This window comes from Eretmochelys imbricata, chromosome 26 (genome assembly GCF_965152235.1).
Source record: "Eretmochelys imbricata isolate rEreImb1 chromosome 26, rEreImb1.hap1, whole genome shotgun sequence".
NCBI lineage: Eukaryota > Metazoa > Chordata > Testudines > Cheloniidae > Eretmochelys > Eretmochelys imbricata.
Window position 1 is genome coordinate 2,603,007 of NC_135597.1, and position 17,505 is coordinate 2,620,511.

The window sequence follows — 17,505 nt, forward strand, 5'->3', positions numbered from 1 at the left end:
CCGTTCTTCTGTGGTCCAGAAAGCATACTGAAGATAAGGGCTTGTTTGATATATAAAAATACAAATAGCCCAAACTCGTTATTGCTGTAGAGATCAGGGTGGAAAAGCACCATGTAGGCCAGGAGATTGTGTTGGCTCACCTGACAACCAGCTATCAAGGAATAACAATCTGTAGTGATAGTCATTCTACCATCTTCCTTTTTATTTTTTGGTGTGGGAGGTGGGGAATCATTGGCTAATGCTCTCTAATTTCTTCTCTGTTTCCCTTGCTTCAGGCCTGTTCCTTGCTTGGGTACTTCCTGCTCTGTCCCAGCCTCCTTGTGGCTGGAGAGCACAAAACACTTCCATACCTCTAGCTAGCGATTTTAGCCTATGATTATTATGGACGTATCTGTACCCCACAGCCAAGACGTACGAATATGCCTCTTAAACCAGCTCTACAGAATTGGAGGGCAGTGCCACTCAGAGGCACAGTGAGAGAACTGCTCCCCTCATTTTGGACGTTCTACAGTCTCGGTTTATTTTCTCCTCTGATCAAGAAGCCCTTCCTCTTATGCAGGCAAGCAGGCCCTTTGCTTCAGCTGTCATTCAAAGCAACCCCCTCCTCCAAGACAAGCCAGTCTCACTGAACATCACCTGCATAACATGGGGCTGTCCTGCATAGCAACTGTCCCACCGTGTTCATCCAAAACATAAAATCATAGACTTTAAGGTCAGAAGGGACCATTATCTTTAATAGCTTTGTGATTGGCACAGATGGTATTCAAATTCACAACGGTTTTATTAACATACTATATCAAACACCACCCTCTGCAGCTCTGACAAGGGCCGTTAGGATTGCATGCAGTGTTGAAGCTATGGAACATGACAGGTTGATTCAAGAGGGTGTTCTTTTCAGTTACATTTAGAAGATAAAACCCACGGCTGATTTAACCAAACACGTGCACACACAGAAGCCTTTTGCCATGAAAAGCAGGTATTGCTACTGGTGACGAAGGTTTCCTCATTCTGGCAACAGACAAGACCCTGAAGCCGATTGTCAAAATGCGAGTTACAAAACAGATCTGCTGTAAACACGGTCAGTGAAATTCTGTGCTGCAAGAGGGATGAAAGTTTATATCCAAGCCTGGATGAAACAAGTACCTCCTTCTTGCTTTTAGAAAAAGCAGAGGCCAGGGCCAATGAATAAGTGAATTTAAAGATCTGGGAACTATATTACAGCATCTGTGCAGTGGCAATATGACTGATTTCATGTACATCTGGATGCAATGGGGTAATAATACTTTGCATTTCTGCAGCACCTTTCCTCCAAGGGTTTCAAACACATTACAAACAAGCAAGCCTCACAATCCCCCATGTGAGGTAGGTCAGTATTATTATGCCCATTTTACAGATGGGGAAACTGAGGCACAGAGCGGTTAAGTGGCTTGCCTAAGATCACATAGCAAGCCAATGGCAGAGCCAGGAGTCTGAGACAGTTCCCTGCTCTAGCTAGTAGGGCACACTGCAACTGGACTTATTGGGTAGTATGTAAGTAACTCAACACTTTACAAGGGGAAAAGGTTAAAGGCTTAAAAGCAGCCTACAAAGACAGGAGATATGTCACCAGTGGTAAGAGTTAGCAATGCCAGTCTGGAGAGGACAAATACAACCTCTGGCCAGCCAGCACACTTGCACCTTTCAAATTACGTGCCAAAAGCAGAGTGCCATTGACTTACAGTAGCAACTGTGTTCTTTATTCAGTCATCAGTTCATTGGAATGGATATATTCTCTTCAGTGTCAATACTGTTAAGTGTTATCGATATGTCTCTACAAAGTAGCTTCTACCTACACATATGGTAGCTATTGAGCCATGTACTTTCTCACTCAAGATGAGTGGATATTTAGAGATGCCTCTGACAAAATTAAAACTGGCTAACCAGAAGTTAGTCCTCCATCAGGTAAACCACTCCTCATATTAAAAATATAATCACGGAGACTGCTGGAGACGCCTGTTGCTTGTTAATAACTCAATTCTAGTGCTTAATCAGTTTATCCAACATAGTTATCCAAGAGTGATTGTTCTTAAAAGTAGCTAAGATGCCAAGTGATTTTCAATCACAAATTTTCTTGTTGTTTGCAGGTAAAAAAAATCCAGTTTCTACTCACATACAATAATCGTTATAGGTTCCGAGACCTCTGGTCTATTACCAGGTATTTCCCCTCACTGGCATGACAAGCTGTCACTATGGAAGGAGATGAAAGTGCATAGTTAAGTTTCCCTGGTGTCCTGTAGTTTAGAGCATCTTTCCTCTTTCTATTTAGTGCTCTTGCACAGCCAAGGTCTCCACTTTGCTTTTAGTGTCACTGAGGGCCTTGGCATTGGCTGGTTTGTTGGAGTAGTCCCGCTCTCCAAAAATAACGCTTCCAATCCGGACATTTGTGGATCCAACCTCAATCTGGAGAGAGAAGAGGGAACAAGACAGCCCTCAGACGCCGTGGCTCAATACAAAGTTGTCCCACAGACCATTAACCCTATCTGTAACCCAGCTTGGGGCTTAATCAGTAGGGCACACAAGAATGCATGTGTCCTCTATTCCCACATGCAATCTCTGCCCCACATTTGGGCTTCAAAGTGCCCTTTTGATCATTTACTCCAGTAATAAGCCATCGCGCAAAAGGTATCCACCAGTGGAACAAGTTAGCCCTATTCCCATGCTGACAGCAGATCCCAGAACAGAACTGCCGGAGTTTACTAGTCCTGTGCTTGCCTGCTTTATAACAAAAGAGAGGAAGGATGGCCCAGTGTTTAGGGTGCTAGCCTGGGACCCGGGAACCCCGGGTTCAGATGCCCTGTGAGAGTTTGGGCAAGTCACTTAGGCTTTGTGCCTCTGTTCCCCACTGTACAATGGGGATAATAGCACTGCCCTGCCGCACAAGGGTGTTGGGAGGAGAAATACATTAATGATTGGGAGGGGCTCAGACACCCCAGAGATGAGGTCCATGTAGGTACCTTAGATACACAGGTTGTGTCCTTAACAGAATCAGTGCTCAGAGTCACACTAATGTGGAAGTCACTGGAGCAAGCCTTACTCTGGAAAGGGTCATGGCAAACAGGAGAAGCTATCAAACAGATCAACGATGACCTAGTTCTAAGATGACAGTTCAGATCAGTCTCAGTTAATGAGACTTAGCTTCAGAATCTCAGTGCAGGATGGGCTGCAAGGTCTGGCTGTTGGATCCTTGGCCTGTGCTGTCACTATCCCTAGAGGGAGGTGGCATTGGTGGGATGACTGCTACCTTAGATCTTGGGTGGCCAAAGGAAATCAGACTTACTGCATGTTGATAGTCTGTGGACATGCCCATACTCAGCTCAACTTTCTCAATGGGGATATTTAGCTTTTCGCATATGTCCTGTCGCAAGGATATCAAAACCTGAGAGAGGAAACAAGGGGAGGATTACACATTGCTCAGCAGTTACACTGTAAAGCATTCAGTGTGTCCTGGAACAAGCTTTAGGCTATCCTTTGGAGATTCCCTCCATCTGGCTGCAGTTCCCATTCTCCCTGTTCTCAAGGACTCATGCCTGTTTTTAAGATACCTCGTGAGCTTCTGAAAATTTACAATGCAGCTTATCTGTAGGCCACATTAGTGACAATACACACATCCTCTCAAGGGACTGAGCGTCACAGCAGTGTGCCTGGAGAAGGTCTGCTAATTCGGAGCAGCGATAGGACCTTACGCTACTTGGCCTCAGACACAGGCCCCTCAAAGCAGAAAACAGCGAAAGCAAGTTGAGGTTGAAGCTTTGCCTGAAGGCAGATCTGTCTGATCAGGCGATTCAGTGCATTTCCTCAGCAATCTTCACAAGACGGGTGCCTATGAATGTCCTGGACACAGCCTCAAGAGAGGACTGGTGGGATTATGCAAAGGACCAGGCTGTTCTAAGTTATACTTCCTTGTAAATCAGACAACATTAATTGACACCTTTGCACCTCCAGGGATAAGGGTGCATCAGCATTTCCAAATCCTGTGGTCAAGGTGAAGCTAGCCTGCGTTTTAGAAAAGGAGTCAGGAACTCCCACGTTCTCATCCCAGTGCTGATACCGATGGCCTCTGCAGCCACGCACAAGTCATGAACCTCTAGGTCACTCCGTTTCTCTTTATGGAATAGGGGACAATACCATTTACCTACCTCAGAGTGGACTCAGGATATTGTCTTCAAAGTGCTGTGCAAACCAAGAATGCTCTAGAAATGCCAAGTATTAAGGAGTGAACACTGGAATAAGCTGAAGACTATTTTCATTTGGAGCCTTACTGTCATACTTTTAACACAAGCTCTTTAGAGCAGGGACCATCTGTGTCAGGTTAATACATCGCCTACCAGATAGGAGCTTATCCCTGACCGAAGTCTTTAAACACTAACGCAATGCAAACACCAACTAACAATTTGCTTCCTTCCAATACCCAGGAAAGGTCTGTAGAACACTTCGTTAGTTACCACACGCAAATGACACTGGCAGAAGCTACACTTACGCAGTTACGGGCGTTTTCTGTAGCGTAATTAAATGAGAGTTTGTTAGAGAGGTTATCTGCCTCAGCCGAAAGGAAACTACTTGTTCCGATATAAGGTGTGACCTGCGGAACCCAGCAGCCTCTTCCTGATCCTGACAAGGCCTGGTCTACACCGAAAACGGAGATCGACTTTGCAAAGTCCCTCAGGGGTTTGAGAGGGTCACACTTCTGGAGAGGGGTGGATTTACTTCCCACTCCGTCACTGCAGCGTTTGCACTACAGCGTTGCCACGGTAGCACCTCTAGTACAGATGTGCTATAACTCTTTGCAGCATAAGGTTGTGAGCACATGGTGGGGCGGCCCTTTGAGGGAGCTGGGCTTGGCTGCAACTGTGTCTAATTGTGCATTGCCCAGGCCAGGAATCAGGCGTAGCCTGCAGATCACCTGGTCTTCAGATGAAAGGCCAGCAAGCAGCTCAGTTAGGAGAGAACTCTTCAGGAGATGCAGGGACTTGGGAAAGGACCTGAAAGGGGGCTCTCCCCACCAGCTAAGTGGAAGACTTTGCTGGAGACACCTCCTGTCTAGACAGGGCAGAGGCAGAAGCCCTCTGAGGAAGAGGCCTGAGGAGACGCCATGCAGCCAGATCTGGGGATCTGTTCTGGTTTTGAAAATTAAACCCATCCCTGAAGAAAGGGACTGAAATTCTACGGCTGTTGGGAGTTCTGACACCATGGCTGGGGAGCTGGTCGCACTGACTTACGTTCTTACAGTAGCGTGACTGTATCTCCCAGCATGCCTTTCTGAAGTCAGCCTTTTAAACTGGAAGAACTAAGCAACAGTAGCCCTTAATTAGCTGTTTTGTAACTGGATGCTGCACCTCTCTCATCCTGCTGCTATGTACCTGTTTCCTTACCTCATTGTGGAAGAGATGGCATAGTCTCAGTCAGTTGGGTTCATGGTAGCTGTACTTCCCCTTACGAGTAGTGTGGTGGTTGTCTGTTTAGCTGTCCTCCACAAGCCCTAGCCAGGATTACTGCCAGAAGGGCTAAACTGTGGTCCCAGGCATTGGGAATCTTGCCACTGATTTCCAGTGAATCCAAAGACTTGGAAGTCTTACCTGGAAGTCAGGATTTGGTCCCTTACTGAGGTCATGTCCAAAGCTGCCAATTGTCATCAGACCCACAAACTCCAGGCTTGGACACTCCTTGATTATATGCTCCACTGTTCCCACTATTTCTCCAGGTGGGAGTCCATGCTTACCTGAAAAAGAAGGCATATACCGCAATGGTGAAACAGCAACACACCGTCAAACTCCATATCGAGTTCCCTGCTCAGTGCCAGAGGCTGCCTAGATATGGTTTTCATTTTGTTGTAACTTAGCCCACCAAATATCTATGGCCTACAGCAGTATCAAACCAGACACAGGCTCTCCCAAATGGAGCACAGAGTGGTACAGCCCCCTGCAGCCCCTCAAAAGCTGTGGAGCATCGGGGGTGGTCTAGTGGTTTTAGAGCACTGAAAAGTCTCCTATGCATTCTCCTTAGCACTGCTACTTTGGGCACTTTGACCACTAGCTTCACCTGATGTAGGAGCAGCACCCAAAAGGTCTGCAATACAAAAAAAAAAAAAAAAATCTATGTTAAAAGAAAATCAATCTTGAAAGAAATGGTGACAGTGCCCCGCTTACTCTGTTCTCTGCAACCGCTCCTCTGTGCTTTCAAATATGAGCCCTTGTCTACACTTAAGTTTTGCTGGTATAACTACACTGGCAAACCCTCCTGGTGTAGACATGCAGTTATCCCACAAAAAGAGTGCCTTTCCAGTATAGCTTATTCTGGGTCAGTGAGTGAAATACGGCAAACTGGCAAAAGCACTTTGTGCTGTTAAAACAGCCTCTATGCCAGGGCTTTTGCCTGTGCAGGTGTGTTCTTAAAACAAAACAAAAAACCCCAGCGGACTACAGCTATGCTGGTAAAAACTTAAGTGGAGACCTGGCCTAAAAATGCATGTGTGTCTTGTCACATATCTGCTTGATTTCTGTTAGGCAAGCGAGGCTCCCACCCATGGCCCCATATTTCCAATGGCATTTGAAACAAACATTTTGTTTGCTGCATAATTGAGGCCTGGCCAATGCGAGGAATAGCATTTACTGCTCTGGTGATGCCAGCAAAGGACACCCAAGCCTGACTTTTCCTGTTTCTTGCAGGATCTACTGCCTCCCCAATTTCTCACTGATAATGGAGGTTTTTATAACTGAGCTATTCAGACTGGAAAGAGAGACTCCATTTTAAAACACTGAAGGCAGGTTGAATTTCAGACCTAGAGTAGCTCTAGAAATACACAAATCAGTCTAACCCAGCTACATCGTACCCATCAATAGTGCTAACAGAACATGAAGGTCATTAGCTCAAGTGTCCAACCACTTACTATCTTCTCCACTTGTGTTAACTTGCACCATGATTTTTAACCTCTGCGATGACCCTTTTTTCTGCCACGAGCTGTTCATTTTGTCTGCCAGTTTCACAGAATCCACTGTTTCCACCATAAATAGATTGGGGACAGCTAAGGAGAAATAAAGCAGATTTGAGGGCACTTCTGTTGGCAAAAGCACAAACAACTGTAGCTGGAACACTGTCTGCCTCAACTGGCAATAGCCTCTTGTTAACTGTCGCCAGGATCTCCCAAGTCTCAGTCCCGGATCCAATACATTTGCCTTGGGCAAGTCTCTTCACCTCTGGATCTCTGTTTCCCCCATCCATAAAATGAAATGAACACTACCGACCTCCCTCACAAGGGCTGCGAGGATTAGTTTGTGGTTGTACAGCACATTGAGAACGTACAGCACTGTAGGAACTAAATGCAAAATGGCACCCAGCTTCTTGATACCAACAGAAGTGGATGATATGGAGAGAGAAATTTTGGTTGCAAACCAAATGAAATAGTTGAAAATCTCTGTCAAGGAAAGAAATGGATTGAAAGAGGATTTAACCTGTAACAGTGCTTTCTAAAACTTTAAAGCTGCAGGTGTCTCATGCAGTGCAGGAAGTGGTTAGCTTAAAGTTCTGTTTAGACCTCCTGAGCTTACTGTATTTTTCTTGCCTTGCTCTTTCTTACCAAGGCCATTTGCATGAGGAACATGGTGGTGGATCTTTGGATCATCTGCTCCTGCTGTTTACTCCCCACTTGAAGTCATAAGCCCCTCTCTGTGAAGCAGCAGGGGCAGAGGAACTAACATGCAGACAGGCATCAGTAAGAGAGACAGAGAAACAGAATGATCTTGTCACCAGGTTTCCACAAGGCTTCAATCATTCTTTAGTGCCATACACCAAAGACAGACTTTAGACTTTGCATAGCAAGTTCAGTGTGCTACAGTGTGCATTTGCCATGGAACACACAGATTATTGTACCCAATTTAGCAGATGGTGGCAGTTCAGCTTGACCCCTTGCTACAAATGGTACATACCAAAATATCCCTCAGTTGTGAGACATCTTCTCCCCCATTCTTATAAGAGGTCACAGTGACCCAGCACAGAGAGAGCTTGGGCTGTAGAAGAGCTAAGTAAACATCAAAAATACCCTGGAATCAATGAAATACTATTCTGTATTGGATTCAAGAATTGCCAGATAGGATTGGACCATAGCCTCATCCCAGCTCAGTAGCCTGTGTCAGCTGCAACAAACCCACAGTGGGTAGGTATGAGAGAGTCTACTCCCCAAGAAATTTCCTCCTCACCCAATAGAAGTTGGTGCACGCCCAAGAGGTTTTACAGCCCTTCCAATACTTATAGGTGGGTCCGCAAAAGCCCTAGTGTAGACGCAGTGATACCCAAAGAGGAGTGTTTTTTCTGATCTAGGCCTTCTCTACACTACAGAGTTTTGTCGACAAAATAGTGGAGGTGTACACATTGAAATGCTCCTCCCGCCGATGTAACTCCTCTGCTATGCGGACATAATAAAACCACCTCAATAAGGGGTGCAGGGCTTATGTCCGTGTAGTTAGGGCAATGCAGTCTTACATGGGCTATTGGCTGACATTCTTGTGAATTTCATGGCTCCACTGGAGCCATGAAATTGACAAGAAAGCTACCTCAAAGCTGGGCTGCTGCCCAGTCTCTGCTCCAAGCCAGACTGCCGCCTGGGCTCCCCACTCCTCACCGGGAGCCCTGCCGTCCCCCGGCACTGTGGCAGCCGGCCGAACTCCAGGTGTGGATCTCCCCACCAAAGGCGAGAAGCCCCAGGTGGCTGGCCTCCCATCCACAGTCGGGAGCTGGAAGGCGAGAAGCCCCCGGGGCAGCTGGGCTCCTGGGTTTGCTGCATAGCTATACCAGCCAACACTTTCTAGTATAGCCAAGGCCTCATTTATGCACTTTTGAAAGTTTTACCTTTAAAGCTCAGAATAGCCCCATTATCCAAGCAAGCGTCTAGTCTTTTTTTAATCCTGCTAGGCTCTTGGTCTTTGATGTCTTGTGGAAATGAGTTCCACAGGCTGCTTTTTATTTTAGTGTATGTGAAAATTCACAAACACAAAAGCAGTTCTCTCTTGCAGCTAGAGGCAAATATCAGACACACCAAAGTCATATTCCCCCAGTGAAGGGGTCCCTGCCTCCTGTGCAACAAAGGTATCACAGAGCTATTTTGAGTGGCCTCCAGCCACCAGTGGACTATGGCAAAGGATAACAGCAGACAGAAGTAAAAGTAAAACATGAAGCCAGGACCATGCTTTCTTGGCCTGTAATCAACTGCACTAATGGGTTAATCAAGCAAGTTATGACACTGGAAGAACCTGTTGCTCTGGTACACTGAGCATAAAGAAGTTAAATTAAAAGTTTACCAATCAGTTTGTTGACATTGCTCTTCTGCAGATGGCCTATAAAATGCCATTTAATCTCTGGACACGAAGACATAATCTGAGAACAGAGGAAGAGAATTAATCAAGTTTGAACTGCAATTTTTTCACCAGCCAAAAAGCATTTGGGGCTGAAAAAAAACAAACAAGCAAGCCAGACACCTCTTTCTATAACATACTGAGGGAAGTTTGGCTCAGACAGTGCTTCTGGTACTAGTGAGGTTGGTTCCTGTGGGGAGGACTAAGGGAATAGAATGTTATGCAAAATGTGAGCAAAAAGCTAACCGTAAAACAATGTTTTTCAAAAGCAAGTCATTATCACTGGTCTTTAAAACCTGAGAACAGCCTGTATCTGCTGTTGCAGAGATCATTACTGGCAATGCAGGGTCCACACGCAAGCCTCACGACTAATTGTGCTCGTTGACAGGAGCTTCAAGAGTTCTGATAAACAGGCCTGAAATTAAGGATACTCCCACCCTCCACCTTGATTCCTTAAAGCATCGATGGAACATCTGCATAATTGTAAAGATACTTTGGGGGTGACGGGGAGACTATATAAAAAAACCAACAGTATACTTACTTTGGAGTCTGATGCCTTTTCTAGCAATTCTTGAACCTGAGTGAATTAAAGACATTCTCTTGTTAAAACTACATCAGGCATTTCTCCATTTTCTGCTGGAAGAGCAGAGGTGTCCCAGGAATGCTGGTTGTGGCACAGTACACTGTACACTGTACCAGCAAATACACAACTACGGACTTTCCAAGGAGTGCGTCTGGGGATGATGGTGAGATGGGGACTGCTCTCTCCTCTGTAGCACCCAGTAATGCTAATGGATGTAATACATTGGCATCACAAGCAGAACGTGCTACATGGAGTATAACAGACACGCACTACTCTGCTGAGAGTCTGGCATTTGGTAGAAGAGGACTCTGAAGTTAGGCAGTGCGCTTTTACTTCTACTGCACTTTGAACAGCATTCAGATACAGGGCACTTTTTCTCACTACTTTACCAAGAATGAACATCTGGATTTTTCCCCCCCTCCTCTACCTGGCCATAAGCTAGCATCCTTGTGCACAGGAGGTCAGCTAACAGTGCTGTTATTTGGTACAGAAATATCAAAGTTTCAAGCACTGCTTGTAGCTCTCCCTTCTTGACACCGCTGCCTGAGGTTTAATTGCAAAAACAGAGCAGGACGTAAGCAAAGGAGCTAGCCATGAAATACTGCAGCCCAGGGTTATGGCTTGCTGGGTAAAATACCCAGTTACTCCCCTTTCCATTACGCCCTGTTGTCTAGGATGGAACTATAGCATTTGTCAAGAAATTAGAAGACAAGAATTCATACAGTGGTGGTTAACCAACCTTAAAATAAAGAAAAATGCTCCAGTCCACAAAAGAAAACCTAAATGTGGATTCGAAGCAGAGTCCGCTTTTACTAGTCATCCAGGGGCTAAAGCTTAAGGGCTCACCACAAGAGAGAATGCTTGTCAGACAGTTTCTAAAAGGCATGCTGTAGTTCAAGATCAACTTCTTGAGCCAGCAGGAATTCAGTGGATGCAATTCTATGGCCTATACCATGCAGCATGATGGACTAAATCCCAACAGTCTCATCTGGCCTTAAAGCCTATGAAATAATGGAAGAAAGGTGGGGGCACTTACATAGTTTTCTCCAAAACTGCGTTGCCCTTGATTGTAGGCCTCTATAACCATGTCTGCAGGTTTGGTTTTACTGACAGCCACGAGTCGAGGCTGTACAGCAGGGAGACCCTGTCAAAGGAAGCAGTTGTGAGAAGTCAGTGGCATGAATACCAGGACCAAACCTCAAGTTTGCTCCTCAGTTGAGAGGGCTATTCAAAATCTAGTGAAGTTATCCTCATGGCCAGCTACTTAAAACAACAGCCTCTTCTCTCTCCAAAAGCCTGTAGTCTAGAGCAACCTGCTCTGTAGTGCAGGAGGTGCCACAATATGCCACTAAGGAGAAGAATTTAATAACCGTCTTGAGGAGGGTCTCTTCCACTTGCAGTCATAAGGGCCATGCTGGCGAGATGCTTCAAGGGCTTATCTACACATGAAAGACAGATGGAATAAGATAGGGTATGAATTTAAAGCAGAGTAACTATTCCTGATTAACTCTAGGTGACTGCTCTTATTCCAACGTGGAATAAACTAATCTGGAATAAAGCACTCTTATTCCAGAATAAGAGCATCCACAGATGGACTCAGTCAGAAATAGCACCCTATGTAGATAAGGTCCAGCAATCTTATCTGACAATTTGGCCACATCTACACTGAGAAAAAGCATCATGTTAGAAGATGTGTTAACTTAGGGTTTAATGTGACTTTGCACCTCATGTAGACAAGGACAATGTTTTCTCAAAAACTACTAAACCAGTTGCAGTTAACCCTCTGCTGCTCCTAAGCATAGCTACAACCAGCTAGCGTGTCATTAACCACATCTGTCCTCGTCCACATGAAGTACAAAATCATGTCAGTTAATATGTTTGTTAACTTTCCAACACAACGTTGTTTCCCCAGTGGTATGGCCTTACAGAAACTTTTGACACGCTCTTTTTACAGCTAATTCCCTACAAACGTTTCTTGACCTCTTACTGCCCAGTCGGGCATGAACTTCAGGAGAGTGAGAAATCCTCAGTATAGAAAAAGCAGGGCCTTCTTTCAAGCTCTACATTATGCCACTCAAGCAGCCAGAGCCGGACTGAAGAGAACAGCTGGGAGAAATGTATCTGGGTGCTTACATTAGTTACGCTACCAGAATCCCTCAGGGACAGCAAAAATTCCCTGATTTTTCCTTCCATTAGATACAACACAAAAATACGAGGGCTGGGATAATCCCTCCTGGCGCTTATGCTTTTAGAAGTGGGAGACAGAGAGGGACGGTTAGTAGCGCAGTGCTGGGGGTGGGATATTTTCAGAAGGCGACACGGGGTGGGGGAGCACGTCTTGGGGATGGAAGAAGGACAGCAGCCCCTAAAGCAGCGGGGGAGCTCTGGATAGGTGTAGGAGACCCCCCCACACACGTGAGACTCCTAGAATTGGGGGGAAACAATAAAAGCCGATTTCAACTGAAAGGAAGGGAAGAGAAAACCCAGCCAGCTCGGGGAGGGGGAGAGACGCTCTGCAGCCGCCTAACCAACCCCCGTTTGCCCTCCCCACCTTAAACACACTCCTTCTCCAACCCCCCCCCCCAGCCAGCCCCAATCCCCCCCCCTTTCACTCCTTAGCACCCGCCTCCCACCAGCCTTCACCCAGAAACTCACCCTACCACACAGGGCCAGCTTGGGGGGGTTGGGGGCGGGAGAAGAGAAAGAGGCCCTGCTCCCCCTCAGTGCTGGGGGGCCCAGCGGGTAGGGCAGCCAGTGGGCCCATAGGGCGGGGGACCCCGGTGCTGGGGTGGGGGCCCCATAGGGCGGGGGACCCCGGTGTTGGGGGGGGGAGGAGTGTGAATCAAGCGGCCCCACCCCCTCTCACCTGGGGCCGCCTGGCCGCCGCCTGCTGCACCCGCTCCGTGACCGCCCGGAGCGCCGGGCCCAACCCTGCACCCGCTGCCATCCCGGCTCTCCCCCACATCCCCCGCAGAGCAGCCTCTCCCAGCCCCACTTCCGCCACACACGCCCCGCCCCCTCATATCAGCCAATCGGCGCGCGCCATCCGACCCACCCGGCCAATGGCTGCGGGAGGTGGGGCCAGGGAAGCGAGGCTGCGCCCTGAGACTGGCCGCGCGCAGCGGCCATTTCGGAAAGGTCAGCAGGGCTAAGCGCCGCCCAGGAGTGGCCGTGCACCCTGCAAAGCGGGGCTGGCCCGGTCTGGGGTGCGTGTCGTGCTCCGGGTGCATTGCATGGACTACAGGCAGCTGCGGGCAGGGAGCAAGAGCTTAGAAGCACCCACATCAAATGACAACCGTTAATGAGCATGATGCAATAGGTGTAATACAAGTATGGGATTGCTAATTGCCATTACTTATCCCTGTGATGCCATTAACAATCATAAGGAAGCTAGTATTCGTAGAGAGGCATCATCAATTAACCTTTAAGTACATTGACAATAATAATTAACAATACACATACAGTATTCTGGTCTGTTCAGGTTGTTACAGGGCTCTCCTGAGCAGCTTCCAGTAGTGCTCAGCTGGCCTCTGTTACTTGTGATTCTTTCTGCCTCCCTTCCCCTTAAGGAGCAAATTCTTGTATCATTTAATATATTACATCGACACTGTGCTTTGTGTTTATGTCAGCAAAAAAGCAAGGGCAAAGATGAGTGGTGAGGGTCTCCCACCTCTGGTGAATGCTCTAACCCTGCACTAAAGGAGCATTCTTGCTCACTCTGGCCCAAAGTACACTTAGCTATTTATACACAGGGGACCAGTGTCAACAGGAGACCAGGCTGTAGGCTCTGGTTTATTTAAGTGGGGCTTGATTCGCTAATGTTTTTTATATAACACTCCCAAATAGGAGTTGCTACCTTTGAAAGTTTATCTTTTCAGAGACAATTTGTTTTTGTAATAACCTTATGATGCAACATGATCACATGATGATGCAGAACAAGTTTGAACAAGGGATGGGAAAACCCACAGAGCATGGGATTTCATGAAATATTTTATTCTCTTAGTTAAAACCCATTTATTTTTCATGGAATATTACATTTAAAAATGTGGGACATTCAACTAAATGTATGGTTGAGCTACACAGACTAAGATTCTTGCTGGAAAGATGTTTTTGCCCTGCGATGATCAGGGGAATACATTTCTTTTTTAACTCATGCAGTAATCCAGAGGCAAATAACTGTTTAAGGCCAAAGGTTTGGAGTTCCAGCCGACATAATAATAGAACAGAATTTTTAAAAAGCACCACAGATAAGAGCATAGAGAAAAAAACACCTGAGGCTGCATGAGAAATACAGGGTTTATCCATGACTCTAGGAGAGAAAACACCCTACGTTTTCCACATGTAAACATTTAAACCATGACTTCTCCTTTATTTCAAAAGGAATGTTGTTTAGACAAATTCCCATTTGTTAACATCTTCACTGCTCTACGGTAACAAGACATTTTCCACATGAATGTTGCCATATTCTAAAGCAGTGATTACCTCAATGTAGATGAAATTCACTCCTGTGCAGTTCAAGACCTATGCATCATGTAAGGGTTTAAGTGGTACATAAAGGTGAATTCGCAATTGCAGGGCTGCAGAAGAATAAATGGTTTATGATGTACAAGGCAGAAGATAATCCAGAGTTAGCTCATTTCCAACCACAGAATCTTTATTGCTGGTGCTGATGCAATGGGCAGAAAGCACAGCTGGATTTTCAGATCTAGGTAGAACTTGCAGCGTGGACAATAAGAGAAGCTGTCATGTGAGCAAATTTGATCTGGAACAACAGAATCATGAAACCCCATGATGGCATTGTTAGAGTTGCTTTTCCAACTCTGATCAGACACCACTTGTTGAATGAAGCCACTTCACTGTCCTACAGGCTCTGCACCACAGAACCACCTGGGAATTACTGAATGATGTCAACAAAGCGAGCTCTGGCCCTCTTCTATACACAAAAGAGGAGTTTGACAGGGCACTGGAAAAGGCCTGCTCTTCACTGGAAAAAGGTTTTGGTTTCCGGCTCCTTTTATCTTCACAGATATTTCTAATATAATCCCTCTCTCAAAAGCCTGGCAGCATTGTGTAACAGAAAATATTTATCCACTGACTTCATATGGAACCACATGCAACAAGAGAGAGTTAGTGATGCTAAACTCAGAGACTAAATCCTCAGAGGCTGATTTCATCTTTATTCCCCAGAAAACACACACTCTCAGTGGCTGGAAGACTGTAACTCCGGTCAGAAAGGATCCAAAGAGCACAGTTTTGCAAACTTCTGAGCACAAAACTGGACAGGAACGGAGACAGCAGAATCATAGGAGAGGCAGCTGGGCATGCGAAGGTTCTGTGGCAAATGAGACAAGGACATACGTTTGGGCCCACTTTCTTGAGAGCACCCGTACCATTTAACGGCCAATTAATATGTATTTTTGAAAATGAGGAATGGGGTAAACAGGAAGCTAAATCTTCCTTTGCCAGGTCCCTCCCTTCAGTCCCTGCTGCATTAAATGAGAACTGTAAATACTGGAGAGCTCAGACAGGCGTTTTTATTGAGAAGGAAAGCTATGGCCTGGGCAGTAAGCCCTGGCTAGGACCCAGCTATTTGTGTTGACTCCAGTGCTTATGATTAATTTCTTTTTATTTTGCTTTACTTTACTCCTTTAACTCATTTTATTTGTTTGCCCTTTCTCCCCCTCCTTACCTAATTCTCTAAGAATCATGTCCAAGTTTGGCACTGACGTCTGCTCTCCTGACTCCTCTCCACGCATAGGATCCACAAAAAGACTTAGGCACTGCAACGCTGAGCATCACGGCACCTAACTTAGGAATGTAGAAAATCACAGGAACAACACTGGGTGTAGGTGCTTATCTCACAAAACCGAGTTAGGCAGCTAGGCTGCCTCTACAATGAATTGGGGGAGAGAGCATCTAAGAATGCGATCCACACAAGCCAGCAAGGGAACAGCCTAAGCCAGCCAGCACACCCCTCTCTCCCGTTAGCAACCCATGAGCAGGAACCAGCCCAACTCCAGGCTGAGAGGTAGGAAACCCCTGTTCAAATCCAGAAAGAGGAATTGAACCTGGGTCTCCCATATCCCAGGTGAGTGCTGCTGATTACTACTTGTCCTACCTGCAGTAGACATGGAGAACAATTGGTCACTGTCCTCTTTATAACAACCCTTAAAGTATCTGAAGACTTTTCAGGTCCTCCACAGCCTTCTTTTCCCAAGACTAAACATGTGTTGTTGTTTTTTAAGCCTTTCCTCATAGGTCAGGTTTTCTAAATCTTTATCATTTTTGTTGCTCTTCTCTGGACTCTCTCCAATTTGTCCACATCTTCCCTAAAGTGTGCTGCCCAGAACTGGACACAGCACTCCAGCTGAGGCATCCCTGGTGCAATTACCCCGTGTCTGACATACAATACTCCTGTTACGACACCCCAGCGTATTACCAGTTGCAAAAAAGGCTGGCTCCAATTTGTGATTCACTATCAGCCCCCGATCGTTGTCAGCAGTATGACCACACCTAGCCAGTTATTCCCCATTTTGTAGACGGGGGTGTGCAGTGGGTCTCACAATGATTTCTTGTTCCTTACTGCAGACAAATTTAGAAACCAAGCAGCACGTTATGCAAGACAAGGTCTTGCCTAAATCAGTCACAGCCACTAATTATTGCATGATGGCCTTTTCTTTCATCCAGCCCAGGCGTATAAGTGTTTAACTGTTTTAAATTGCCTAGCTCATGTTTTGCATTCGTGACTCAGAAAAATTACAGCAAATTGAGCTATTTGGTTGCTTGGTTACTCCTCTGTTCTGACAGGAAGCTGAGGAGAGAAAAGGTACCTTAGCTTTAATTAATTCAGGGTGGCTGACTCATCCTATTGTAGACTATGGGGTTGTTGGGTAATAATAATAATACCTGGCTCTTACAGAGCGCTTTTACACGTTCACCCACCACAGTGCTTTCCAGAGGATGGTATCACTAGCCCTTTTTACAGATAGGAAACTGAGAATGTTATTTCTTATTGTTAAAAGACTGAGGACTGGATGGCCTAGAGGTATTCACAATGGGACACTGCCCTTTCAACTACACCCAGCCGTGTCCAGCCATTGCCATCAGAGGCTATTTTGGAAGGAGCTACAGGACTCAGTCTAGCCTCTTGACGTCCACATCACAAAACATCTTTTGGCCTCTTTATGGGCAGTCCCAGCAAGGAAGGGCAGGACTGCATGGTCCACAGAGACTGAGCCCCCCCTTTGGTTAGGAGCAGCTGCTCTAGAGCACAGCCTAAGATACTGAAAAAAGTTATGAAATGCACACTTAGTTCACTAAGCCTCCCTGTCTCCAAAGCTTTCTAGGCCCCAATGTCTGTTCCATGTATCCGATTTGAGCAAGTGATGAAGCTTCACAGCGCAAGGACTTAGGCCTGGAGCCATTCACAGCACTGCTGAAACAATACCAGTCGCACATTCTAGTTGGAATTGATAAGGGAGCCTAAAAGGGTTTCCATCCAGGAATTAGATACTAGGCTCCTGTAACAATCCCAGTCTTTAT

At 46.1% G+C, this 17,505-nt stretch overlaps 1 protein-coding gene across 2 annotated transcripts; it reads right to left on the bottom strand.

The window, feature by feature from the left end:
• Window positions 1–713: 713 nt before the first annotated feature.
• PLPBP (pyridoxal phosphate binding protein) lies at window positions 714–12,942 on the bottom strand. Of its 2 annotated transcripts, XM_077805724.1 has the most exons (8): window positions 12,830–12,942; window positions 11,000–11,107; window positions 9,922–9,957; window positions 9,327–9,402; window positions 6,923–7,057; window positions 5,613–5,755; window positions 3,317–3,415; window positions 714–2,439 (listed from the first exon to the last, which is right to left on the bottom strand). In XM_077805724.1, exons 1-8 carry the CDS (start codon window positions 12,926–12,928, stop codon window positions 2,302–2,304), a joined length of 834 nt encoding a protein of 277 aa, XP_077661850.1. In that variant the 5' UTR covers window positions 12,929–12,942; the 3' UTR covers window positions 714–2,301. The 2 variants fall into 2 exon arrangements, 1 of the variants encoding a protein (XP_077661850.1); XR_013344567.1 differs by lacking the exon at window positions 714–2,439 and having other exon boundaries at window positions 5,409–5,755.
• Between the last annotated feature and the right edge of the window lie 4,563 nt (window positions 12,943–17,505).